Source organism: Balaenoptera physalus, assembly GCF_965194825.1.
Source record: "Balaenoptera physalus genome assembly, chromosome: 2".
Classification (NCBI taxonomy): domain Eukaryota; kingdom Metazoa; phylum Chordata; class Mammalia; order Artiodactyla; family Balaenopteridae; genus Balaenoptera; species Balaenoptera physalus.
Genome location: NC_138883.1, coordinates 952,371 through 979,246, shown reverse-complemented (window position 1 = coordinate 979,246; position 26,876 = coordinate 952,371). Strand labels below are relative to the sequence as shown.

The following is a 26,876-nucleotide window of genomic DNA, read 5'->3' as shown; positions in this document are numbered from 1 at the left end:
GAGAGGGCAGAGGCCGGCATGGCGAGCGGCGCCCTGGGGGCCGAGGGGCTGCAATCCCACCCCACCCTTCGCGGTCTCACCAAGAGCGGGGGAGGGGGCCGTGCTGGAAGCGAGAACGAGCCCCACCAGCCAGGGGCACACCAGCAGGAGACGGCGGAGCATGGGACGCGCCAGTGTGGCCGGCAGTGAGCTGGGCCTGGGGAGGCACGTGGACGGCCCTGTCCCCACCCCTGCCAAGCACGGGGTCACCCAGGCCAGGCCTGAGGTGGGCTCAGGATGCTGGCGGCAGGCTGGGAGGTAGGGCCAGGCTACACATGAAGGTGCACACGTGGGCACAGCGTGCACAGTGGCCTGCGACAGCCAGCCTCCCCCCGAGCAGGAAGTGTCCGGTGAGCCCCCCAGGCCCAGGCCAGGCCCACCCCCTCGAGGTCACGGGGGCTTGCCCAGAATGTGGGGGACCCGCTGGCGTCGCCCGCGGCACATGTCCTGAGGAAGGGACTCAAGCGGCCCAGCCGCTGCTGCCTCTGCCCCCTCTCTGCTCGCCCCACACCCACCAGGCTCCGCTCGCCTCGGGACACCCCACCAGCCCCCCCAGCCACGCCAGCCGCTCACAATCTTCCCACCTTCTGCCTCTGGGCTGCCTCGGGACCCCTTTCTTCTGACCTCTTTTTCACTAATTCTTTCTTCAGCAGCATCTCAAAATGACTGTTTAGTTTTCAGTTTAGGGGATGGCGCTTTGTCATTTCTAGAAATTCCACTCTTTTTTTTTTCAAACCCACTTGGTTATTTTCCAGCTCCCATCCGGCCTGTTGGCATTGCCCAGCTGTCTTGTTTGAGCACGGCCAGCAAACACTTTTTTTAAGTATTTATTTATTTGGCTGCACCAGGTCCTGGTTGGGGCACACAGGATCTTCGTTGCTGTGTGCGGGATCTTTAGTTGTGGCATGCAGGTTCTAGTTCTCTGACCAGGGACCGAACCTGGGCCCCCTGCATTGGGAGCGTGGCGTCTTAGCCACTGGACCACCAGGGGAGCCCCAGCAAACACATTTCATACTCTGGGTCCGAGCATCCGACGGGCACCTGCAGCCTGGCACGGTTCTGATGGCTGTTGCCCCTGGTGCTGGGGTTCCCTTCGTGCTGGGTCTGGACCGTGGTCTGTTCACTGACTTTGGAAAATCACGAGGCGTAGACAGTTCCAGGACAAAGGCCATTGGCATTTGTTTCTCCCAGCCACCTGGGGGCTCAAGTTAGGTAAACATGGCTTAAAAGGAAACCGGAAGCTCAGGATCTTTCTGGCTGACCGGCGGTGGCAGCATGAGCTCCACATGTGCGTGAGGCTGGCATAAACCGTGACTTAGTTAGCGACCACCTGGTCTTCTCAGCGACCTGTGCACAAACCGACAGGTGCCAGAGCCTTCAACAGCCGCCCCGAGGCCACCACGCTGAGTCCCAATTTGCCCAACCCACGGGAGCCAAGAGCCACTCACGGCGCAGCGTCTCACACTCTCAAGTTTTGACCTAATTCCTTGAAACCTTGAGAGCTCTTCATTGCTAAGCGACTTGACACAATTTACAAAGCCCTGCTCACCTGTTTTCAGTACGGAGCGGATGCAAAGCGCCTCCCTCGCCTCACTTCCAGGAAAGCTTCTGTCAACCACACGGATGCGAACGTGTTCCCGGCCCACAGGGGCCCTGGGGCAGCAGGACATTCCCACCGCTCACACACGGCCCACACGCCCGCCCCCGCGCCTGGCTCTGCGCCGTGGACGCCCCCCTCCTGTCCAGACTCTAAGTAACAAAGGAACAGCACCCAAAGAACAAGGGAGGACAAAACATTTAAGTTATTAAATCAAATATACAGAGTGATTCATTTAATATGTACATATTTACAAAAATGCACTTTCACGAGGAGGGGCGGCCGGGGCCGGCAGGTGGGCAGCGGCCTGGTGCCCACGGCAAACGTTGACAGTTGCGAGGGGAGAGTCTGTGTGAAGGCACTTGTCACAAGCTTCAATACTGCCGCCGTCCCGGGGAGAACAGAGCAGTCAGGAAGGGCACTTCTGAAAGCACAGTTGAGAGATCTCTGGAGCGAGTGCTCTGGGCAGGAGCAAGCGAGGACGGCGGACTGGAGAGCGGACGGACTGGCGAGCTGGCGAGGGTCTGCCCACGGGCCTCAGGCCACGCCGACCGCCACGGGCCCCACCAATGACCTCGAGCCCCACTGCAACCGCAGGTGCCACCAACAGCCATGGGCCACGCCGAACATCACAGGTCCCACTGAGAGCCACGGGTCCCGCTGTCAGCCTCGGGTGGTCCCACCGACAGCCATGGGTCCCACTGGCTCTTTGGCCTGGAGCCACTGAGAACCCCAAGTGAGGAATAAAGGAAGATTCTGTAAACAGTGCACCACCTCTGGGAACAAACGCTCAACGACTTGGTGAGAGCACAGACATCCTTGCTTTTCCCTGCCACACGGCGAGTGCGACACACAGAAACGTTACAAAAATAGCAACTATCCGAGAATACTCCGTTGTTTTCCGCCTGACAGTTATCCAATAATTTATACAAGGTTAAAGAAACATAGAAAATAAACATCTGCTTTTTGCTTTTGGTGTTTTTTTTTTTTTACACAAAATAAAGAAACTATGCACACAGCCTCGGCCTCCTGTGGTCCGGCGGGTGGCGTGGCACCCGGCGAGGGGTCCCGGGTCCCGGCCCAGCTGGCGGCCGCAGCCCTACTCCCGGACGGCACGGCATGCGGCGCTGAGGCTCCCGATGGCGCGGTTGTCCACCTTAGGGCCCGAGGCCCAGCGGGCCGGCCTCCCAGGCGAGCGGCCGGGGTCTTTGGTGAACTTGCGCGAGAGGAACTTCTCGGCCTCCGGGGAGTCGTGCTCGCCGCGGCCGGGCTCCTCGTCCTCCTCGTCCTCCCTGCCGCCCGCCGGCCCGGGCAGCGCCTCCCCCGCCCCGCGCGGGGCCGGCGTGAAGTTCTTGCAGGGGAACAGCGGGTCCTTGGGGCCGCCCGGCCGCTCGATGGGGTTGCGGATGGGGTTGAGCGGGGCCCACTGGTTGTTGGCGCCCTCCTCCCGCGGCAGCCGGCTCCTCTCCCGCTCTTTCCTGCGCTTGCGGGTCCACCACACGCAGACGGCCACGCACGCCAGACACAGCACGCTGAACACGCCGCACAGCACTGACACCAGCAGACCTGGGGCGGGGCGCCGTGAGGGGACCGTCGGGCGAGGGTCCTCTGGCTCCCGGTGGCGGGCTGGGGAGGGGGTGGGTGGGGGGCTGGGGGCCCTTCACTGGCAGGTGCAGAGCAGCTGCAGCGTTTTGTGGATTGGACGGCCCCCCCGCAGGGCTGGGGAAATTCACAGCCCCTCCCCTCCAAGCCCCACGTGCCCGAAAAGATTCCCACAGGCCCAGGGGCCAGGAAGCGGCCCCCTTTCCCCCTGCTCACCTGTGGAGGAGCTGCCCATGACGACCGTCTCCACCTTGACCTCGGTGACAGCCAGCAGCAGCGAGCTGTTCCCCCGTCGGGTGATGGCCGCCACGATGGCATGGGCCGCACTCTGGATCAGGCTGCTGTCGGGCAGGTCGCGGGCCGGGCTGAAGGACTGAGGCAGAGGACAGAGCTGAGGGGCAGCCCGCCCGCGTCCAGGGGCCTGTGACCCCCACCCCCCGTGGGACAGCATGCCTGGCCCCGTGTGCGGCCCCAGGGCACACTGAGGTTCCCATCCAGGCCAGCGGCTCTTGGTCAGCGGCAAGGAGGGACGCGGGTGGCTGTGGTCCCACGAGCAGGGCCGTCCTGGAGCAGAGTGAAGGGCTTGGGAACCTGCGGCCCCAAGGCTTCCTGGAGGGAGGCTCATCGAAGGGGGGTCCTGGGCGGGGGATGCCCCACGCTGGGCAGTTCATGGGAAGGTGGATGAGGCCTGGTCTGCACTTTCCCGGTCTGGACCCCCCTGCACCTGGGGCTGGGACGGCTGTCCCTGCGGGTAGGCCCCCAGCCCCAGCCAGCCGCGCCTGGAGTCCGGAGGGTGCCACAAAGCCAGCACTGGCCCCCGACGCCGGGGCTCCCCCAAGCCCTGCCGGCACCATGCGGCCCTGCTGCCCAAACACCGGCACCCAGCCAGCACCCCGAGAAGCTGCTCTGCCCCTCCCCCCTCGTCTCTCCCCGCACACCCCCAGCCACAGCCTCCCCCGACCCCGTGGTGCCCATTTACGTCGGGTACCCACCTGGGCCCCAGAGCAGGGCCCCAAGGACACCCACTCAGCCGAGGGCCCGGGCGGGTGGCCAGGCCCTGACCACACATCCCAAGGCGGCCTGAGACCACGGGCACCCCTGCTTCCATAGACACCAGGAACACAGCACAGGCGAAGTAGGGGGCCAGGTGCAGCCGAGGCGGCAGGAAAATGAGGCTTCCACCCACAATCCGCCCGCCCCGTCCCGTCGGGCAGGCCCTGGCCTTAGCGCCGCACCCAGGCCACAACTGACCCCCATGGTCCCGAGTCCGGGTCCCACATGAGGGCTCCCCATCCTGAGGCCCCGGGCTTACGAGCTTCCTCACTCCCCCCACCCGGCCCTCAAGGGATCCTCCAGCTATGCCCCGCTGCTGTCCACCCTGGCCCCTGACCCCTCTCCTTCCGTCTCTGGGTTCTGCCTCTGTACCCCGACTCCTGCTGTCACCCGGGGCCTCCCACAGTTCTGCGGACCCCTGCCCAGAGTCCCAGCTGCACGCGCTGGCCCCACGGAGCTGCACATGCGCCCTGCCTGGCCCCTCCTGCCCCCCTCGCCGGGCTGACAGCACCCCTCCTGCAGGCCCGCCCCGGCTCCGCCGGCCTCCAGCAAGGGCACGGGGAGTTGCCACAGCCCTAAGCTGCGCAACTGTGCCGGAGCAGACTCCTGGGTCTGTGGTCACCCCGTGTCCCCAAGTAAGTACCTGGGAGCCAGCCTGGCCTGGGCCCTCTGCCCCAGTCCCCGCCAGGCGCACGTGCAGAGGGGGACCCTGGAGAGGGGGGCGCTGAACAAGGGTGGCCACCCCACCCGCCAGTACCCACCATAGCCACCTCCACGGCGCTGGCCTCCGAGGACGGCCGGTCACAGAGCAGCACGAGCAGGCGGTCCCGGGCCACCGCCCTCGTGGCGGGCAGAGCGCGGATGCCCGAGCAGACGGCGCCCACGGTGGTGCCCTGAGCAGAGACGAGCTGCGCGTGAGCACGGCCCGCGGGCCGAGGACCTGAGGGCGCTCACCCCAAGCCGGCACCTCGGGCAGGCGATGGGACATGCCTTACAGCCTGTCTGGGGGAGCAGAGCAGGGGTGCGGGCGGGGCAGGGGGGTACCGGCTCCCACAGCAGGACACAGACCACCACCGTGGTCAGGGCTGGGTGGGGCCTCACCCGGAGCTCAGGCCAGAAGGACGTGAGGACAGGGACGCGGCCGGAGTGAGAAGCGCCCGCGGAGCTGTGGGCTGCCCCAGCCTCCCTGGAAGGCCACCTTCAGCCCAGGCCCCGGGACAACTGGAGGGACAGGCACCTCGGCCCAGGCTGGCCACTCCCCTGGGACCAACACTCCACCTCCTCCGACCGCAGGCGGCCGGGCTCCCCAGCCTCCCTGACCCCGCCGGCGCCAGGCAGCCAGCAGGGGTCTCGGGCCATCCCGGTGGCCACTTGAGGAAGGATGCAGTGCCCAGTGGACGGCGCCGCTCACCTGGGGCACCTGGTCGCGGTTGAAGTGCAGGGTGAGGCGGGCGCAGCTGTTGTCCAGGTGGCCGGAGCGCGGCCGGCAAGGGGTGCTGGGCAGCCAGGGCTCCTCCGCGCCACACTCCCCCCAGGCCATGCAGGGCGGCTGCAGGCACTGGCCCGGGGCCTTCTCCTGGCACTGCTGCCCAGGTGGGCACTGGGTGCTCAGGGTGTCAGGCCGGCCAGCCAGCAGGCAGGGCTTCCGGCCGCACCACACCTGGGCACACGTAGATGGGACCCGCAGACACACCGGCACCACGCAGGGGAAAAAGACACGGTCGGGTCAGCGAGTCCCAGGGCAGGGCAGGGCAGGGCAGGGCAGGGCAGGGCAGGGCAGGGCAGACCCAGGTCTTCCGGAGCCTGGCTCACCCGTCCCCCTCCCCCAGCACCCTCACAGGGTGAGCAACAGGGTCATGGATGAATGACGGGGACCCCAGGCCCAAGGCACTGGGGCATCAGACCCAGCAGGGCAGTGCAGGGAGGCAAGGCTGGGAGGGAGGGCCGGGCAGGGCCGGCTGGAGAGGCTCTGGGGCAGGAGCCCCCTGCACCTTGCTGCAATCCCGGCGGCCGTCCAGGCAGCGGCAGCTGTTACAGTCCTCCACCCAGGAGCTCCCGTGAGGGAAGGGCACTCCCTGTGACCAGCAGGACCTCCCGAACACGATCACTGCAGAGGAGAGGAGAGGTGGGGGCAGCCGTGAAGGCCAGGTCTCGCCCTGCCCCCACCTGGCATGGCCCTCGCCCACTATGTCCCCCCACACCTACCCTCCTGGCACCGCGGGCCAGACCGGCCAGGAGGGCAACTGCAGCGGTAGCCGTTGATCTCGTCCACACACGTGGCCCCATAGGCGCAAGGTGAGGACTGGCACTCGTCAATGTCTACAGGGAAAGCGGGCGGGCTCAGCGGGCAGCAGGAAGGCAGCTAGGGCAGCATGGGAGGCCCTGGCGAGTGGGAGGAGCAGCCCCCGGCCAGCTTGGGCCTCAGGTTGCCCTGGGGGGCCCTCTGAGCTGGGCCTGGCGCCATCACTGTCACCAGCCCGAGGCTTCGATAAGCACCACCCCCATCTGCCTCTGGGACGGGGGAGGGGGGGCCTCTGGGTACAAAGACCTCAACCCAAACTAGGGTCTACCCGCTTGCCGGGTGGCGGGGGACAGATAGAGGAAACTGCGGCTCAGACTGAGGTGGGAGCAGCTCCCAGGGCTGGGGTCCCACAGCCCTGCCCGCCCGGTGCCCCCGGCCCCTCACTGATGCGGCAGTCAGGGCCCGCGAAGCCCGGCGCACACTCGCAGCGGAACCAGTTGACGCCGTCCACGCAGACACCGCCGTTGTAGCTGCAGGGGAGAGGGCGGGTGTCAGGGGGCCCAGGACAGGCCGAGCTCCCCGGCCAGCCCGCCTCAGGGGCTGCCACTCACCAAGGCAGAGGATTGCAGTCGTTGGTATCTGTGTTTGCGGAAAAAGAGGACAGTGGGCACGGCATCCACCCGCCTGGCACCCATCCGTGCCGAGTCTGGGGCACCCCAGGCATGCAGGGCGAGAGGATACCGAGCTCCCCGCCAGCCCACCGTGACCAGCCTCGAGGCGACTGGCGTAGAAGGGCGGGGCGCGCGAGCAGGACGCCCAGGCCACAGGGCGAGTGGTTGGCGGGCGACGGAGAGAGGGCAGAACACAAGGGAGAGGGCTGGGCTGCAGAGCTCAGGGGGTGTTGGAGGTGGCACGGCAGATCTTGGGGTTCAACTGGACTTTGGTGGCCAAGTGCAAGGGGCAGGTCTGTGAGGCAGATTCGAGAGGGAGCAGGACCCGGAAGCTGGGGGAGAGAGGAGTGGGTCCCGCCCCACGCCCACCCCACGCCCACGGGCTCACTGTGTGTGCAGGTGCGGCCCTCCCAGCCATCCCGGCAGATGCAGGAGAAGGAGTCCCCGCTGCCCACACAGGTGCCCCCATTCACGCAGGGGTTGGGCAGGCAGCTGCTGTTCTTGGCTGCAAGGGCGGAGGAGGAGAGAAAGGAGGAGGAGGAGGACGGCTTTCATCTGGGCTGGGCAGACTGGGGGCTCCACCCCACGCCTCCAACCCAGACAGCAAGGGGCAGACACGGCCAGCGTGCCCTCGGGGCTCCTCACCGACGGTGCAGGTGCTGCCCTCCCAGCCCGGGGGGCAGGCGCAGCGGAAGGTATCGCCACTGTCGTAGCACGTGCCACCGTTGCTGCAGGTGTAGGCGTCACACTGGAACTCACCTGCGGGCACATGGCCGCTCAGGGGGCGCCCGGAGCAGTGGGCGGCATCCTGGCGGGCAGCCCCCAGCGCAGCAGGGGCTCGCGGGCACTCACGCGAGTGGCAGGTCTTGCCCTTCCAACCATCGTCACACGCGCAGTAGAAGTCGTTGACCAGGTCGTAGCAACGGCCGCGGCTGTGGCAGGGATCAGGAAGGCAGTCGTTGGGATCTGGGGGTGAGGACGCCGGTCAGCGGGGGGTCACCGGCGCTCAGGGAGGGCTGCAGGGGGAGGAGGCGCCGGAGCTGGGCCAGGGAGAGACAGAGGGGGTGGGGAGGGACAGCGTGTGCCCCTCCGCCACACACACACACACACACACACACACACACACACACACACAGGCGCCGCTTCCGGTCACCCGCTCGCCACGTGGAGCCGGTGACCACGTGGGGCCGCTGGGGCTGAGGTGTCCGGTGACAGGCCACGTGGGGCCCGAGGGAGGGGCAGCACGGCCCACTCACTGGTGTCACAGAGCTCGCCCTCCCAGCCGCTGGGGCAGAAGCAGCGGAAGGCGTCCACCTCGTCGATGCAGGTGCCCCCGTTGCGGCACGGCTGGCCAAGGCAGTCGTCGATGTCTGCAGGAGGCGGGCGTGAGCCAGGTCCCCAGGCCTCCCGGCCCCCGCCCGGTCCCCGCCCGGCCCCCGGTCCACAGCCACTCACTCTCGTGGCAGTAGGTGCCTGTGAAGCCGCTGTCACAGACACAGGAAAAGTTGCCCCCGGGCTGGCTGACGCAGTGTCCGTGGGGGCCACACACGCCGGAGGGGGCCACGCGGGCCACCCTGGTCCCGGCCTCGAACCCGCAGCCATCGACCACTGCCACAGAGATGGGAGGGGTCAGCCCCACCTCTGCAGGCCCCGCCCCCTCACCCTACCCCACCCCTTCAGGCCCCGCCCACACTGCAGCCACCTCTGCAAGCCCCGCCAGGGCACGGCGCCCGGGGCTCAGAGCAGTTCTTGCCGCCCATGTCCTCGGGGCACGCGCAGTAGTAGTCGCCCTCCAGGTTGTAGCAGCGGGCCCCGTGCCGGCAGGGGCTTGGCTGGCAGAAGTCAATGTGCACCTGGGGAGGGGGGCATCCGTGAGAGCCCAGGCCTCTCTCGTGTCCATGCAGGGAACCCCCAGATCCAGGCCCCATCCGGACCAGATACCCAGGCCTCTGCAGCCAGAGCCTGCAGGGACGCCCTACCCAGACTGCCCAGGCCCCTCAGCTGGACGGAAACACCTGCGGGGGCCAGGCCCCTCCCACCACCCTCGCCTCCAGGGCAGCCCTCTTCCGCTGCATCCGGCCTTCGCCCCTCCTACCGGCAGGAAGGCCAGCTATTGGCCCCCCTCCCCAGCCACCAGGGCCGCCCTCAGCCCGGTCCGTGGCTCCTTCCCAGAAGCATCACCGCCAGGCTCCAGACCCGCCCCTTGCACCCCTGCAGCCCCACTACTCTCCCCTGCAATGACCAGGGCGGGTCAGAGGGCGATGGGTGCGCGAGCCTCTCCTCAGACCCGCGTGTGGCACCCCCACCACACCCTAGGGCCCCTCTTTCAGGGGCCCATGTGCCCCGCCCCGTCAAAGCCGCCTGCCCTCCAGCCACAGTGGGAATCAGACAGACAGGGCTTGGGGCAGCCAGCTGACCTGCCAGGGCTCCCGGCCCACCCCGCCAGGAGGGGCTCGTCCTGACAAGCAGTGACCCTGCGACCCTCCTCTGCCCCTGCCCAGCCAGGCAGCCCGGACTCTCTGCAGGGCCGACACCCACTGTGGCCCCTCCTGGCCACTCGGACGGGCCACCCGGGGCAGCGGCTGGAGGAGGGGGGAGGCAGGCAGCACGCGCAGGCCTCACCTCGCAGAGCGGCCCCGAGAAGCCCTGGGGGCAGTGGCAGCGGAAACCGTCGACCAGGTCCTCGCAGAGGCCGACGTGGCAGGGGCTGCTGGCACATTCGTCCAGCTGGCGCTCACAGTGCCGGCCCCCGAAGCCCCGTGGGCACACGCACTGGTAGCCGTTCACCAGGTCCTGGGGGGAGTGGGGGGAGTGGGGGGTGAACCTCCCGCAGCCGCCCCCGCAGGCGGCTCCCCACGACGCTCCCCCAACGTGCGCGCACGGCACGGGGCCAGCCCTCACCTTGCAGGTGCCGCCGTGCTGACACTGGCCCCCACAGTCGTTGACGTCTGCGGGCAGAGGCGCGGGTCACGGCTGGGTCCCCCTCTCCCCCAGCCCTGCCCGCCTGCGGCCCGCCCACCCGTACTGACTGATGTGGCAGTTGGCGCCCTTCCAGCCCGGGATGCAATCACAGTAATAGCCACCAATCAGGTTTTTGCAAGAAAAAGCATTAAGGCACGGCTTCCCTTCGCACTCATTGGCGTCTGTGAACGAGACAAGGGCAGCGATGGGGCCCAGGCCCCACCTGCCCCGGCGCCCGCAGCAGCAGCGCATGCCCAGTGCACAGCCCATGCACACACGCGCCCCGCGGGCCCCTTACCCAGCTGGCAGGTGGCCCCCCCCCACTGCTCGGGACAGATGCACTCGAAGCCGTCCACCTGGTCCACGCAGGTGCCCCCTGCCGCACACGGGTTGGAGGTGCACTCGTCAATGTCTGCACAGGGTCAGAGGGAGAGGTGTGGGGTGGGAAGGAGGGACACGGGCCTGGCTCTTCCTGTCACCCTTCCCCTGACCACAGCCACCCACGTGGACGCGGCCACTCCACCCCCACCCTCCAGACCCCTCAGATGCCAGGCTGAGTGCCCCAGACGCACTGGAGTGGGCACTCACCAAGCGCACAGGTGGGCCCGCTCCAGCCGGATGGGCAGTGGCACTCGAAGCCTGAGGGCACCTCGTGGCAAGAGCCCCCATTGGCACACGGGTTCGAGGCGCAGGCATGCTCGGCTGTGTTGAGAACCACAGGGAGTGGGTGTGGCGGCCCAGGCCCCCTCCTTCCTCCCCAAGCTCCCAAGGCCCCGAGGTGGGAGTGGGGGGTGCCTGCCGCACAGAAGGCCAGAGAGGTGGGCCCCGCCAGCTCCCGGCCCCAACGTACCCCGCTCGCAGTTCTTGCCCGAGTAGCCGTCGGGGCAGGCACAGCGGTACTGGTCGGGCTCCGCGTTGATGCACGTGCCCCCGTTGGTACAGGGGTGGTGGCTGCCGCAGTAGTTCAGGTCTGGGGGCAGGGGTGGGCGCTCAGGGAGCAGACCGAGACCCTCGCTCCCTACCTCCCTGAGGCGCCGAGCTGGGGCCTCGCCACCCGCCCCTCGCCCGCCAGGCGCACCTTTGTTGCAGAGCAGGCCGCCCCAGTTGGTCTCGCAGCTACACTGCCAGGGCTCGACACAGCTGCCGTGCACGCAGCCCGGGTACGGGACGCACTCGTCACAGAACCTCCCCTGCCAGCCGTAGCTGCACCTGGGGAAGGCCGAGGGCCGTGAGGCCACGTGCGTGACAGCGGACCCCAGGAGCTCTGGCTGCTCCCAGGGTGGCTTGGGGACACGGGCGTAGAGTCACATGGGCCGCCCGGGGCCGGCAGCCTCAGCCTTTGAACCGGAACGGGCCCTGGGCCAGGCGGGGATGACGGTCCCGCCGGCCAGCCCGCACCGTCACGGGCGCTCCCGGCCGCTGGCCTCGCACGGTTGGCCGCAGCTGTCCAGTCACTCCTCCCGGAGCTATTTTGGGACTCACCCCAAGCAGGGCCCCGAGAGCCAGCGCCAGGCAAGGAAGGCGCTGCCGGGACCCCACGAATGAGAGGGCCAGGTGCTGCCAGGCCTGGGCAGGCCAGCGGGGCATCAGGAAAGGACTCCTGGCCCGGCTCCGGCCGGTAACCTTGGGCACAGCACGTGACCTCACCTGTGACTCAAGGGCAGTAACTTCTCTCTCCACAAGGCCCAAACACGGGCGCATCTCACAGATGGGGACACCGAGGCCCACAGGCTGCCCCAGTCCAGCCCTGAGAGAAGCCAGATTCAGGGCAGTTCTTGAGCCAGAGGAGTCACCGCTCCCTGGCAAACGGCCTCAAAAGGCCTCTTGGCTCCAAGGCCATGACCCCGAGGCCTGGCCCTGCCTAAGCTGTGGGCCAACGTCCTCTCTGGGAAGTCCTTCAGGAGGAAGGGCAGAAAGACGCCCAGGCCATCAGCGAGGGCCCGGAGCTCAGCCAGCCGGGGGCACTGCTCTTGGGGGAGAGAGACCAGCACCCTGTGCTGGACGCCCCAGGGCCCGGCGGCGGGCTGCCCTTCAGGCCCTGGACGTGACCCCCAGGGGACCCTCCCTAGAACTCGTCCCGCAGGATGGAGTGACGTCCGTGCCATCACCCACCACGTGGATTTATTTTTGGAAAAGGAAAGAGCCACAGCCCTTCCCGGGCCGCCCCCGAGTCCCACGGCACCCAGAAGGGACGCTGGCCACCTCAGCCAGTGCAGGACAGGGAAACCAAGGCCGGTGAGAAGGGGCTCCTCCAGCCCCCGTACCCGGGGAGGCGGGGGGGCGGCGTGTGTGCCGGCCTGGGCCGCACGCCCCCACCCACCACCCTCCCTCCAGAGGACCCCGGCCAGGGAGCACGAGGGTGCCTCGGGCGTGCTCTCGGCCCTGGGTGGGGCGGCCCTCTCCAGGCCCCCCCCACCCCAGCTTTCCTGGCCCCAGAAGCCCAGGGAGGAGACGGCAGGAAGGCACGGCCATCTCCGCAGCATCCGGTGGGGGTTTGTCCTGCGCTGAAACCTGAGCCCTGAGCTACGGGCGGCAGCTGGGCCTCACCCGGGCCTCACCCGCAGGCCAGGGAGAGAGGCGGCTAGGGCTCACCTAGAGCCTCCGTCCCGAGAGTCCCGCGCCGCACCCCCGCCCCTCCGCGCCTTCCTGCACAGCCCACACTGCAGTGGAGGGCGGGCTCTCCCCTCCCCTCCCCTCCCCTCCCTCCCACCCTCCTCCCACCCGGCTGCTCCGTCGCCGGCCACCCAGGGCCCTTAGCAGGGCCCCAGGACTGCGCTGCCCACGGGGCCGGGCCAGGGTGTGCGGGGCTGAGACCCAGCCCCACTGTGCTCAGGACCCAGGTGGGGACCTGTCTGCCCGGAGTCCCAGGGCTCATGCCCACCACACAGGTCACAGGGCAGGGCTTCAGGGGAGGGCCCCGGCCAGGGCAGAGAGCGGTCCCGCACCCAGTCTCCCACCCAGGATCTGGTTCCTGGAGGTGCCTGTCCCTCAAGACATGAACCCGCCCTGGGCCAGGCCCCCAGGTGCCCTCTCACTGCGCTGTGCTCCCCACGCCACTTGGAGACCCGCTCGACTTGTCTGAAACCTGGCAGAGTGAGTGGCCGGGTGGGTGCAGCCCCAGCCCCCCGCCTGTCCCTGGGCAGCCTGCCCGCCTCCCTGCCCTGGGCCTGGCGGGACTGCTCCACATGCCACTTACCAGGCCGAAGCCACCACAGGACGAGCAGAGGGTCACCCTCCCATCCCGTCCCGGCCCCCGGCTCCCAAACACTGCCCTCCCTGTCCGAACTCAACGGGGGAGTGACTAAATTTCTCCGCTTAGCGCCCTTATCTGAAAAACACAGTTGGAGCAAACCCGCCCCGCAGAGGGGGTCCTGGGCCGAGTGAGACCCAAGGCTGGGGCAGAGGCCTCACTCACTGCACCTGCTCACCTCCCTGCCAACGTGCAGGCCCCTCCCAGGGGCTCGCCCCTGAGCGTCCACCTGGCCCCCCAGGCCCAGCTCCCGGGCCATCCTCGTGCACCCCCGGCGCCCACCCTTGCTCACACACCCTAGAGAGCCCTGCTCTAAGCCCTCCCAGCTCCAAACCCCGGCCCCGCCCCTCCAGCTGTCCCAACCCCCCACCATCTCCGCTCACTACCTGGCAGAACTACTCCTTCCTTCCCACAGCCGCCTGACCCTGCCCAAGCCGGCAACCCTACCTTCCCCCCAATCAAGGTCTCCGATGGCCTCCACTGTCTGCACGAGGCTGCGGGGATCCGTCGCTCTCTGGCTCCCTCTGACCCCCGGCCAACCCTGTGTCACTGCCCGGTTCCCTCTGACTCGTGGCGGTGGCCTCTGCCAGTTCCTCATCGTACAGTCACCAGCAGGAGGCTGGAACTGGCTCCTGGACCTCTTCTCCTCTCCAACTGCCCCCCGTCGGCTGTCAGCACCGCCCGTGTGCCTCAGGGGCCCACCCATGTCTCGGGCCAGGCCTCTCTCCGCAAACCCAGGGCAGGGCACCTCTACATCACCTGCTGCTCTCACCCCTGCCTGCTGCGCCTGAGCCCATCCCCGTGTCCAGTGGCACAGGATACAGAAGGCTTGGGGTCCTCCCCGATCCCCCACTCTTCCACTCCAGGACGTCTGCAGGACCTGCCCACCCTTCCACCTCCCACTGGACCGTCACCATCACACACCCCCTCCCCAGCCTGGCTCCTCCCACACAGCAGCTGCTCTGGTCCTTCCATCCCACCTCACTCAGCTCCAAACTCTGCAGCAGCCCCCCCTTCTTTTCTAGGTCCCCCCCCACACACTCACCACCCTCCCCCTGTCCTCCACCCAAGAGCACAAGCCACTGTGCCCTCTGCACCTCCTATGCTGCAGACACCTGCCCTCGAGTGGCTCTCTGCCTCCCGGACTCTGCCCCTTGTGTAAGACCGTCCCAACCAAGTTACGTGAAACGGCCCTGGCCGCCCCCCTCCCCAGGCCCCCACCACCCACCACCTTGTCCTCGTGGGGCTATCGCTGTCGGGCACGCCCAGGCTCTGAGGCCGCGTGCGTCCCTGCGCCGATTATAAGCTGCGTGGGAGCGGGGCCCGTGTCCCCACTCACTGCGGCCCCCACACCCAGCTCCCCAGCGCCGCGTACACAGCAGGCGCTCAGCCAAATCCTGCTGAGGGAGCAAGCGTGCCTGGAGAGCAAGGAAGGGGCAGGCGCCCGGCACTCACCTGCACTGCCCAGGCACGGAGCACCCCCCGTGGAGCAGGTTACATCCTTGTTTACACACGGCTGCAGAGAGAGAGACCAGAGAGGCGCCGCTGCTGCCGGCCATGCACGGGCCCCCACAGCCCGGAGGCAGGCACGGGGTGGGGGGGCCTCCAGGTGGTGCCCCGCACAGCCCCCCGCATGGTACTCCTGTGGCCCTCCGCGTGGCACTCCTGCGGCCCTCCGCGTGGTACTCCCGTGGCCCCCGCGTGGCGCTCCCGCGGCCCTCCGTGTGGTACTCCCGTGGCCCCCCCCGTGTGGTACTCCTGTGGCCCCTCCGTGTGGCACTCCTGCAGCCTCTCCGCGTGGCCCCGCGCAGCCCACTCACCCTCCTTGCACTCCTTGCCCATCCAGCCGTCCATGCAGGCCTTGTTGCCGTACTGGTCGCAGGTGTAGTGGCCGAAGAAGTCGTTGCGGGGCCGGCAGAACTTGTTGCAGGTGGCACTGTAGTAGTTCTCGTCGCAGCGCACACGGATCTTCAGCTCCAGGTGTGCCACGTGGCCGCTGAAATGCAGGCTCTTCCAGCGGTCCTCCGGGTTGATCATGCCCGCGTGCGACACCCGCTCGATCAGCAGTTCCTCTTGGGGGGGCGGCAGAGTCAGCCGGTGCAGCCGCCCCATCCCCCTCGGAGGCGCACAGCCCGCGAAACCACGCGGCCAGCGGCCTCAGGCCACAGAGCCGGGACAGCAGGGCCACCGCAGGAAGTGCGGGGCTAGAGGGGCCTCCTGCTCCCCAAACGCAGGCGGGGACGGCAGGGCTGGGCGGGGGCGTCCCCGCCTGTGCCCCGCAGCCCGCGGCCCTGCTCCTACCGGCACCCCCACCGGGCACCACGCCCACCCCTCGCCGCTGGTCGTCGCTGGCCACCCTCCCGCCCCTGCTCCGGGACCCCCTCTCTCTGAGGGCCTTCCCGGCAGCAACCGCACCGCTCACTACCGTCCCCTCTGAAAACAAGCCTCTCTCGGCCCCGAGAATGCACAGATCCAGCGACCCGATGGCTGGGCCTCCCTTCAAACCAAGCTGCCGCGTGGGTGGAAGCGCCCCAATCTGGCAAGCACAGGCACAGGGCTCGCGGTACGTCTCCCTACGCGTTCGTACCAGTCTGGGGAAGTCTGCAATAAGAGGCCAAGGATCCCGTGCACCACCCCACCCCCGAGCTACAGGGAAGGCCAGGCCCCTCCCAGAAGCGTCTCTCCCTGTGCCGACCCATCGCCGCCCGCCCAGCCCCACTGACCGCCGCTTCCAGCCCAGCCCCGCTGCGTCCCCACAGCATTGTCACCTGTGGGACCCAGGGGCTCGGTCTGCCTTGACATCCAACTGCCCGCGTGACACTGCCCCCAAACGCAGCGCGTCCAGACTGTGTTCCGGCCCGTCCGCACGACGGCTTCTCGGCCCTGTGGCTGCTCAGGCCACCCCTACCTGCTCTCACCACGTCCAACCCATCAGCAAGCCCCGTGCCTTGACCTTCAGAGCGACCGGAGCCCCTCTCACCCTGCAGGCTGCTCCTGGCCCCAGCACCCCCAACCGCCACCTGGGTTCACACAGCGGCCTCCTCGCCCCTCTCCACGCCGGCCCCGCAGCCCGCCATCCACGCAGCAGCCGGAGCAACCCCGCTCCAGGGAAAAGCCAGCCACGAAACCTCCGCGACCCGACCCCAGCCTCGCTGACCTAATCGCTGCCTCCACCCTGCCACGAGGGCCCCGTGCTACTCTCCGAACACATCGGGCTCACTCCTGCCTCAGGGCCTCGGCACTCACTGCTCCTGCCGCGCGTGCAAATGCTCTTCCTTGTCTGTCCACGGAAAACCCCTCTGCCCTACTACCACAGGGCCCCGCAGACGCCGTGCAAGGTCAGCCAGCCACCAGGTGAGCCTGCGGGGGAGGGCCGCCAAGCCCCACGTTCCAGGGCAGATGGGCAGAGAGGGGCTCAGAAAGTCAGAGAGAGCTCTCGGCAGCAACCCACTCCGCTGTGCTGCTGACCCGGCCTCAAAAGAACAGGCTTGGGTTTGGGCATCAGCAGGAGGCTACAGGAGCACTGGGGAGGCCCAGGTGCGGGCCCTGGGCCCTCGGCCCTCGGCGAGGACACATGCCCATCAGAACAACATAGGCGAAGCTGAGACTGGGGAGGAGGGCAGTGCATGCGCAGCTCAGCAAATCACAAGTGTGGCAGAGCTTCCTGGCAGCCAGGGCAAAAAGGGAAACAGCGCAAAGATCCTCAGGGTAGAGGCAGCTTTCCTGCCACGTGGGCCTTTGTCCCCAGCAGGCAAAGGACCAGGAACCCGGCTATGTGCACCTCCGTGAACAAGGGGGTCAGCCTCCCCATGCCCTGAGGAAGGCCTTGCAGGCAGCGATCCACCCAGCCGGGGCTAACTCACCATCCGGGGTGGTGCCATTGTCCCAGTCCCAGGCCTCCACGATGAGGGTGAAGGAGCGCTGCGGACACAGGGAGGGGCCCGTCAGGTACCCGAGGCCCCGGCCCAACCCTCCCCGCCCCGTGCCTCGGCCATACCCCCACTTCACCCCTCGGCTATGAGGAGGGGTCTCCTCAGCAGACCCCGAGACGACCCCCTGGAGGAGGGAGACTGCCCCTCCAGGTCACGAAGGTTCAGGGGGCGTGAGCTCGCGGCTCCTGCAGCCCCGTGGCCCACCGGCCAGCCCGACTGGCTTGGGTCAGGACGGAGAGGAGGGAGAGTGACCCAGACGGAGCAGCGGGCAGAAGGCGGGCACAGCTGGAGCAGCTGCAGACAGGGGTCCCGGGGGGCCCGGGACCAGAGGGGGTTGAGTGGGAGCCCCCTCGGCAGCTCACGGGGGCCCAACCCACCGTGGGCAACAGGAGGTCCCACCCCCAGCCTGCCCGGGAGGGACGATGCCCCATCACCAGGCCACGGGACGGCAGGGGCAGGCCCACCCCACCCCGGGACACAGTGAATGTCTGCCCCACTAGCCCGCCTCACCCGAGACCAGGAAAGCGGCCCCTGCTGCACAGATAGGGAAACTGAGGCCCAGGGACTGCCCAAGGCAGCCTCAGCCTATGCTCTCTCCCCCTCCCTGCCCCCAAGACCATCCGGCCCTCGGGCGCCAGGCAAATGATGGGGTGACATCACTGAGCAGCCCCAGGACACCGCCGTCCCGCCTGCCATGAAGACAGCCAGTCACTCCCAGGCACAAGCTCGCGCCTCGCCTCACCCCCCCACCCCCGCCCAGCTCTTCCCCGCCCGGGACCCGCCGTGGCTCCCCCCTCCACGCTGCTCGGCCCCCTCTTCGGACCAGCCACGAAAGTGCTGACTACCACCCACCCAGCCCTAGCCCCACCCGGGCTGGGGGCTCACAGGACAGGGCCACCTCTGGGACCACGGGCTGGCCGGCTTGCTGCCCGAGGGCTACTGCCCTGGGGAGGCCAGACTCCTCCCCACCCTTGGCACCCCCATCTCCCAGCTCCTGCAGGCTGGTTTCTTCGCCCCTGTAGCCGCCTGCCGGCACCCCACCCCACTCAGACCTGGCTCTGCCGTCCCCCACATCCAATCACATCCAGCTCCCTGCGGGCTGCCTGCCACATCCAATCACACCCACAGCCCCTGGACACCCAAGCGTGGTCCACCCTCGGGGACCCTCCTCTTGTCCCCTACCCCATGCCTCCAGCTGCCCTTCCTCTTCCCGCCCCTCCCACGACACAGCCTCAGGGCCCAGAACACACGTGCCCACCCTCAACTTCGCTCAGCTCACCTACGCCGCTGCCCCTGCCCTGAGCCCAGCCCCCCAGCAGCTGCCTCCCAGACACCCCTGGATGACCTGCAGGAGCTCATGCTCACAGCCGCCACTCTAGGACCCATACCCACCCAAGAAGCATGAGCAGGAAGCGGGGAACCATCCTCCATCCTTCTAGAACCCCGCCCCCCGCCCCCATGGAGCTGTCCCCAGGCTCTCAATCCCACCTCTTGAGTCTCCCTGAAACCCATTCCCTCAATCCTGCCACCGCCCTCTGCCAGGCCATCAGGATCCGTGCCCAGGCTGCCCATCCCCACCAAAGGGGCTCCCGGCAGACACTGGGGCCTCCACACCCCCGTCCACACCCTCAATGACCCCCAGGGCTCTGTCCATATGTCCCCCACTGCTCAGCCTTCTTGGGGCTCCCCGTGGCGTGTGCCCTCCTCACAGGTACCCAGCACGCCCACCCTGCCCCTGGGCCTTTGCACACACAGCTCCATCCCTCTGCCTGGAATGCCCCCCTCAGGCCAGCCTTCCCCTGGCCATTCCCACTCCTGGTGACAGCTGGAGCGCCCAGCTCCTCCCCAGGCCGCACTCACTCGTCCATCCATCCGTCCATCCATCCATCCATCCATCCGTCCATCCATCCGTCCATCCATCCATCCGTCCATCCATCCATCCGTCCATCCGTCCATCCATCCGTCCATCCATCCATCCGTCCATCCATCCATCCGTCCGTCCGTCCATCCATCCGTCCATCCATCCATCCGTCCATCCGTCCATCCATCCGTCCATCCATCCATCCGTCCATCCATCCATCCGTCCGTCCGTCCATCCATCCATCCATCCACCCATCCGTCCATCCATCCGTCCGTCCGAGTGTGCACCAGGCACAGCTCAGCCACCGGGAACCGGAACCTCTGCCCCGGCGGACGGGTGAGTCAGCGGGGCACGGAGCTGCTGTTCTAAAAGGGGGTCAGGGCAGGCCGCGGAGAGGGTGTCTCTGCGCTTGAGGCTGCAGAGTACGGGCAGAAGCACCCCGAGCAGGAGCCACGTGGCAGCGCCTCGGGCTGGAAGAGCAGGGATGTGGGGACAGGGGACTCAGAGTCAGACCGCGGGGCTGCCAGCCCCTGTGCCAGTTCTGGTGCTAACGCTCTGCAGCAAAGTGGGTGGCTGCCAGGTGGGTCTGAATGAGGCCGGAGACCAACGGGGCTTCAGCAGTCGTGCTGGCCACCTGGCAGAACGGGCTACAAGGGAGGACACAGGAGGAAGCAGGGAGCTGACGTGGGCTGCGCCCAAGAGGGCGGGACCACGGCGGTCAAGGCCCCCAGGAGGGCAGGTGGAGGAACGCCCCAGGCCGGGCTGCCCATCCCACGGGGCGCTCACCCTTTGGAGCAGCCGGAGTCCACCTCCCCACACCTGAGCTTCGGGGAGTACGGAGCGCCTCCTGGCTCCCAGGAAACCCCACGCCAGCCACTCAGGTAGGATTACCACCACCTTCGCCAGAGCCCAGGGCTCCGGTTACCTGCTCCCGCGGGGACGTGTGCTGCCCGCCCACCCGCAAGGGACCCACCGCCCGCCAGCTGGGTTCTCTACACCTGGACGGCAGGAAGTCATCCAGAGAGAACCTGAGCCGGTGGGTGGGGCGGCACCAGTGCTGGGCCTCCACCTCTCTCCTCCTCCCAACTGGCCTCTAGGACTCAGTTTCCCTTCTGCAAACGGCAACCTTTCATTCCAGTGCTGCTGCCTCGTGGGCCACGGGCCCGGCAGGGCTTTGTCAACCCCAGATCCCTACAGAACAGGAAAAAGGCAACGGGCCTGGACGGGAGGCCTCGAAGGGTGCCCTGTCATCCCAGGGACCGGGCTGGGGGTTGGGTGCCTGGGCAGGGTCGATGACAGCTAGGGGCTGGGGACGGGTTCCCTAGTAAGCGGGCAGAGGAACACCCCTGGCCAGGCACAGTTGGGCCACCAGCCTGCCCAACCTTGAGAGGCCCACCCAGCCGGCTGACCTTAGTCCCTGAAGACCCAGCCACACCTCTTCCAGAAAGCCCGCCCTGACCTACCCGCACCAGAATCCCAGCCCGACCACGGCCTTCTTCCTGGCCCACCCCCAAGGCCAGGTCCAAACCCTTTGTCTGACCCCCCAGAAAGGATGATGGGGCGGCCGCCCAAAAACATGGAAATGGCACAGGGCAGACATGGGGCCGGATGTACCACACCCCACGGCCCAGGGCACCCCAGGCCAAGAAGGCCTAGCACAGACCCTGGACCCACTGCCCTGGTCCACGGGCTCCACCCTGGTTCCTCTCCCACAGCACCCTGCATCAGCGCCCGGCCCCCCAACGGAGCAGAGCTTGATGCCGGCGCCAGGAGCTCTAAGCACAGATACGTTTCCTGAAACCCGAGCTTTAGAAAGGCCCAAGCCTCTGCCTCCATTGTCACCCGACAGGGAAGGGAGGGGGCCGCCTCCCCTCAAGGCGCTGGGCCCTGGCGCCCCGGCCGGAGGAGCAGACCGCCAGCCTCCCCACAAGAGAAGCCAGACGCCCACACTCCGCACCAGGGACCAGCCAGGGCCTTGCCTGGGCGTGCCCCTCCCACCCCACTGCGGGCCGGCAGCCCACGGTCTCCCGACACCTCATCACACGCACGTTGCGGGACTGCAAAGCCCACAGTCAGGTCGACCCTGGTCACACCAGGCTCACGGTAGCCTGGGGGATGAGGACCCCGGTGCACCTGGGGTCTGGGGGGATGCGGACCCTGGCTCAGGCCTGAGGATTAGAGATGCCCGTCTCCACCGAGAAGGCCCTCATCGGCCCAGCCTGCCCTCATCCAGATACCACCCGAGAGGATCCTTGAAAGCCACAACTCCTCCGCGGAGCCCCCGCCCAAAGCCTCCAGCAAGCTCTTCCTCGCCACGCTGCAGCCTTGCTCCCCGACCCACCTCTCAAGGCCCCGGGACAAAGCCCCAGCCCGCATCCAAGCGCTCCGCTGGCCGGTGCAGCCCTCCCGGAGTCCCCACTTTGCCCGAGAGCCCCACGCTGCTGCCCCAGCGTCAAAGCCTTGACCAAGACCCCTGACGTACGAGGCAGGTGACGGGGCATGGAGCAGGTGCAGCCTGCCGAGCCCCACCTGAGCAGGACCCCAAGGCCCCGGTGGGAAGGTATGGACAGGAAGGGGGCAGAGGAGGCCCTGGGAGCAGTGTGGGGAAGGGGCCAGGGTCCACGCTAGCCCCCCACCCCAGTCCCCAGCTCCTTGGGGGTCGGGAGCACACGGAGGGTGGTGCCACACACCACCCAGGGCAGCCTAGGCACTCCCAGGCGCAGACCTTGGCCTGGCCCGCCCTGGGATGGGGGCTCGTGCTGCTGACAAGCCCCCTTGGCGGTTGGACGTGGGGGGGGCTGGGGCCCCTGTTCACATCCCGGCAGACCTCCCCCTTGGGTGTGCATGTCCCCGACTGGCCCAAGTCCCCCGCCCACCCCTGAGCGCATCACAGCCCCCGCAAGGGACTCCGGCCTTCTACTGGGCAGCCAGCGAGGAAGGGGGGAGACTAGACCAGCCGGAAGGCCAGGCTGGGCACTGAGCCCTGAAGCCCTGTCCCCCCCTCACAAGACCACACGGTTGCACCACGCGGCCAGGTCCCAGGACCTGCTCTGGCCCACGATCTCAGGTTGGCTACACCGCCAGAAACGGGATCAGGCCCAGGCCCACCTCAGTTCTCCTCACGACTCCAGCTTGGCCTTCACGAGCGGCCACACCCCATCCGTGCCACCATACACAGCAACCCCCTCAAACCCACAGGGCTCGCACCGGGAGAGGGGCCCTCGACCTGTGGGCCAGGTCCTGGGGTCCCAGGTACCAGAACGTAAACCAAGTAGGCGGGTGTGGCCTGCAACTCGGCAGCAGGCCCCCTCACTCAGGGCCCCCGACGCCATCCGGCCCCCCCAACACCCCCGATGGCCACCCACCACAGCCAGGCAGAACTCACGCGTGTGCACATGTACACACACGTAACCAAACGTGGCCTCCGCCCTGCTAGCTACGGGCCAGGCACTGGGATCGACAGGGCATCACCTACCTCCTGGGGGGACCAGCGGGACGCATGCGGACGTCCATGCGGCGGGATCAGGAGAGAAGGGGCAGGCCTCACACCCAGGCGGACCCCACCTCCCTCACCTCCAAGACCCTGGACACACCCCTCTCCAGAAAGCTAAGCCCGACACCAACCTGAAACCACAGGCGGTAGACAGCGCAGGTGCCCCGGCCAGGCCTGGGGCAGCGGCGGAGGGGGGCGTTCGGGACTGGCTGAGGGTCACTGGGGTAGGTGCAGCGCCCAGACCAGCTGCCGGTCCTCCCCCTCCAGGGGCCCGGGCCGGGTGCAGAGGGCGGGTCCCACACCCGTGCACCCCCAGCCACCTTCAAGGCCCTGCTCACACCCCTACTCCAGGGTCCTGAACGGGAGCCCGCCCACCTGAAGCCCCGAGGCAAGGCCCGGCCCCCTCCTCGGTCCCCAGGGCACCAGACACAGTCCTTGCTTTCTCCGGTCAGGGTCAAGGGCCCTAGTGGGCACACTGGGCTCCAAACTCGCCCCAGCTCACGGGATGGAGTTGGACTTGCAGCAGGCAGAGGCAGTGTGGCCCCAGGGCTGCTGCCGGCCGAGCGGAAATACCAGTGCGTTGGCATCGCCGCACCAGCTGCAGGCCTGGCAGCCAGGCCACACTACCGGCAGGGAGGAGAGGACAAGAGCAGCCCCCCCCAACACACGGCTACCCCCCCAGCCTCACCCCCGCCCAGCGGGTGGGCCACCTGCTCCCTCCGAGAGGACCCAGCTGGGAGCAGGAGGAAGGGAGGCGAGCTGGCCCGGGACCTGGTGCCCAGCCTGCAGGCTCCTACCTGGGGAGACCAGGGCCTGCCCCGTCCCGTTCCACCCCTGGCCGGCCAGCGGGGCCGAGCGCCTGAGGGACACGCGTTGGCCCGCCACATTCCTCCAGGCCTCCCTGCCCCCACGTCCACTGCTGCCAACTCGAGCCGAAAACACATCCTCAGGTAGCGATTTCGAACCGTGCTGGCTCCGGCCCAAGTGCAGATGACAGGCTGCGGGCCCTGCTCAGACCTGCCTGCCGCGCCGCTGCGGGGGCGAGGGGGCTGGGCTCATCCCGGCGCCCGGGGCCTCCCAGGCCGCCCCTGCTGTTTCCACCCCAGGGACACATTCCCCACCCGAGGCCCCGGGGTCAAGGGAGACCCCAGAGGCCAGCCAGGTATGTAGGGGCAGGGCTGTTGCCCCAGGGGGCTGTAGCCCGGGCTCAGGAAGAGGGTAAATAGGGTAGAGGAGGCCCCCGGCCCAGGCTGAGGAGAAGGTGCCAGCACAGGGCCCAGAGCCGGGTTGGGGAGGAGGACATCGGGCCCAACTTCAGCCAGCCCGGCCTCAACCCCCCGTCTCTTCCAGGACCGAGACATCAAGTGGACATATTCCTGCTGGCTCCCGCTGGCTGGTCCAGCCAGAGGTTCTTAGTCAGAAAGACAGCCCCTCAGTCGGAGCTTGGCATCCTGCTACAGCCAAGCCCACCCCAGCTACAGGGACCTGCTCCTGCACACCGAGGCCCCGCTTTACAGGGTCCACTCTCATCCCTGCCCCCACCCAGTTCCATGCATGCAGCACAGACACCTGGGAGGGCAGGGGCCCGGTGGCTTCAGGCCACATCAGGCAGCAGGAGGCCTTGAGCTGCCCAACCACAGCTCCCTCCAGCCCACGGAGATGAATCACATCCCTACCAGCATTCTCAGGCCCAAGGCTCCTGCCTGACAGACCAGCCCCAAGCCCTCTCCCAAAAAAGAATAAAACCAAAAACCCCAGACTGTAAAGTATAAGGAGCCTGACAGACAACCACTGCACCAGGGCCCACTGAACCTTCCCCCCGGGTCTGGGCCAGAGGCAAAGGCTGCCACCAACACACGTGCCCGAAGTCCGCTGGGACCCAGGTCCCCCGGCGCCCGCCGGAGCTGCCCCCCCCCACCCCCGCCCCCCGGGCATCCAGGAAACTGCAGGGCGGGCGCTGGCTGGCCGAGGGCCCGGGCGGCTCCGCCGGGGCCTGCCCCAGACCAGCCCCAGCACGCGCGGCGCACATGCCTCCGCGGCCTGCCCGGGCCCGAGGCGCCTGGCCGCGCCTCCCCACCCAGACAGACACGCGCAAGGCGACGCAGGCACACGCCGCGGGCCGCCGTGCACGCGGGCCGAGGCCACCCCGCCCCGCCGCGACCCCCGCGCGCCCACGTGGCCGGGCGCGGACCTGGCCCCACGGAGCAGGCGCCCAGGGTCCGCCCGCCGCGCGGCGCCCCCTGCCGGCCCCACCCGCCGGGTCCGGGCGCGCGCGGCCCGCACGCACGGCCGGAGCCGCAGGTGCCGGGAGGCCGAGGGGCCGAGGGGCAGCGGGCAGGGCGGGGCCGGGGGCCGGGCGCCGAGGGAGGGGAGGGTTGGGGGAGGAGGGTGGGGGCGCACGTACCGGCCAGGCGAACTGGAAGGGGATGACGACGAGGCCCGGGTCCTGGTCGCCTCCGGCCCGGGCCCGGGCCCGCGCCCGGTCCCCCGCGGCGCCCGCCGGCGGCAGGTAGAAGGAGTTGCCGCCCAGCACGGGCGTGGCGCCGTGGCCGTAGCTGCAGGGCCCCGTGGGCGTCACCTTGGCCTGGTACTCCTTGAGGCACACGCGCACGTACGTGTCGCACTCGTCGTGGCCGCAGCCCCCCGCGCGCGTCGTCCGGCCGTCGCCGTCACAGCAGGCGCCGCTCAGCAGCTCCCCGTTCACGTTCCGCAGCGCGCTCAGCTGCAGCTCGAAATAGCCCATGGGCCGCGCCGCCTAAAAATAAGGCAGAGGGAGAGCGCAGGGAAGCGCGGGCCGGGGTCGCGAGCCGGGGCGCCCCGCCCCCACCCGCCGCGCAGCCTCGAGGGCTTCCGAACCGCGGCGCCCGCAGGCGGTGCCGCCGGCCCCGAGAGACGGCCCGGTGCGCCCCGTCCGCGCCCCCCGCTCACCTGCACGCAGAGCGCCAACAGCAGCAGCAGCTGCCGGGGCAGGCGCCCCCGGCCCCGCGCCTGCATCGCCTCCTCGACCCCGCCCGCCGGCCCGCCGCCGCCGCCGCCCCTGCGCGCCCGGCCCCGGCCTCCCAGTGCCCGCCCGCCCGCCTGCCCGCCCTCCGAACGCCGGCGGCAGCGACAGCGGCAGCGGCAGCGGCAGAGGAGGCGGCGGCGGGCGGGGTCGAGGCGGCGCCGCGCGGGCCCGGGCGGCGGGCGCGCTGGGGCTGCGGGCGCGCGGGGGCGGCGGCGCTCGGGCTCGCAGGCTGCCGCGCTCCGGCCCGACCCGGCTCCCTCACGGCGGCGGCGGCGGCGGCGGCGGCGGCGGCGGCGGCGGCGGCGGCGGCGGCGGCGGCGGCGGCGGCGGCGGCGGCGGCGGCGGCGGTGGGTCCCGGTCTCGGCTCTGCGCGCCCGCGCTCCCGGCGCCCGCAGCCAACAAGTTCGGGACGAGACTGACAGCTCGCTCGCCCATTCGTCACCCGCGTACCTGCATATGCATGAGGGGGCGGGGCCGCTCCGCGGGGTGGGGCTGGGGGGGGGTGCCGGGGGCGCCCAGGATTTAAAGGTGGCGGAGGACTCCTCCTGCCAGCGCCTGTACCCGGCGCACGTTTCCCGGCCCCCTCGGGCGGTGGGGCGGCGGGGCGGCGGTGGCGGATCCACTAAAGCCTCCGCCGAGCCGGGAGAGCGGGGCCGGGCGCCGCAAAGCGGCTTCCTCTCGCCCGAGCCCCGCCGGGTGTCAGGAGCCAGGGGGTGGGGCGCCCCCTGAGGTCACCGCCGTGGTCCCCTCCTATCGGTGCGCCGCCGCCGCGCTGCTCGCGGTCCCAAAGGAGATGCCGCCTCCTGCACAAATCAGGGCTCGGCCCCACGCGGGGCGGGCGCGGCCTGGGACCCGAGCCTGCCCGGCCCTGCTGCTCGCTCCCCTTCCCCCGTGAGTGCCCCCATCCGTGCCGCTCCTACCACCTCCACTCCGGCCGCAGGGGGCGCTGCTCCCCTCCGACGCCCCGGCCCTCGCCCACTCACTGCCGGCGAGTCAGGAAGCCTGGGAACGAATGTTCTTCCGCGCAGACTGTGTGCCCAGTTCGGTGCTGGTGCGGGGGTAGCCAGGCCATACTTTCGAGGAACGCCCAGGACGGGTGTCGGGGCTTGGGCGGAGGGCTGCGAATAAAGGACGGTGGTGCACCCCCAAAAGGACAAGGAGAGGACCGCCC

General features: G+C 68.9%; 1 protein-coding gene across 5 annotated transcripts; it reads right to left on the bottom strand.

Moving 5' to 3' along the window:
* Positions 1 to 1,835: 1,835 nt before the first annotated feature.
* On the bottom strand, positions 1,836 to 25,783 carry JAG2 (jagged canonical Notch ligand 2). Of its 5 annotated transcripts, none has more exons than XM_082450806.1 (26): positions 25,630 to 25,783; positions 25,106 to 25,456; positions 17,279 to 17,336; positions 15,236 to 15,487; positions 14,871 to 14,931; positions 11,244 to 11,374; positions 11,016 to 11,135; positions 10,754 to 10,867; positions 10,464 to 10,577; positions 10,234 to 10,347; positions 10,106 to 10,152; positions 9,827 to 9,997; positions 8,907 to 9,057; positions 8,660 to 8,812; positions 8,461 to 8,574; positions 8,057 to 8,170; positions 7,850 to 7,963; positions 7,593 to 7,709; positions 7,145 to 7,172; positions 6,978 to 7,063; positions 6,497 to 6,610; positions 6,283 to 6,398; positions 5,703 to 5,951; positions 5,053 to 5,184; positions 3,455 to 3,611; positions 1,836 to 3,262 (listed from the first exon to the last, which is right to left on the bottom strand). In XM_082450806.1, exons 1-26 carry the CDS (start codon positions 25,693 to 25,695, stop codon positions 2,736 to 2,738), a joined length of 3,771 nt encoding a protein of 1,256 aa, XP_082306932.1. In that variant the 5' UTR covers positions 25,696 to 25,783; the 3' UTR covers positions 1,836 to 2,735. The 5 variants fall into 5 exon arrangements, with proteins under 5 accessions (XP_082306932.1, XP_082306933.1, XP_082306936.1 ...); XM_082450807.1 differs by having other exon boundaries at positions 1,836 to 3,202; XM_082450810.1 differs by having other exon boundaries at positions 1,836 to 2,060.
* Between the last annotated feature and the right edge of the window lie 1,093 nt (positions 25,784 to 26,876).

What these genes read in the sequence shown, in the direction of transcription:
- JAG2 (XM_082450806.1), bottom strand. Translation starts at nt 25,695, where the DNA reads ATGCAGGCGCGGGGCCGGGGGCGCCTGCCCCGGCAGCTGCTGCTGCTG. An exon ending in CAATGGCACCACCCCGGATG is followed by an intron (nt 15,488 to 17,278) that starts GTGAGTTAGCCC and finishes CGCCCCCCCAAG; the next exon opens with AGGAACTGCTGATCGAGCGG. An exon ending in GGGGGCCACCTGCCAGCTGG is followed by an intron (nt 10,348 to 10,463) that starts GTAAGGGGCCCG and finishes TCTCGTTCACAG; the next exon opens with ACGCCAATGAGTGCGAAGGG.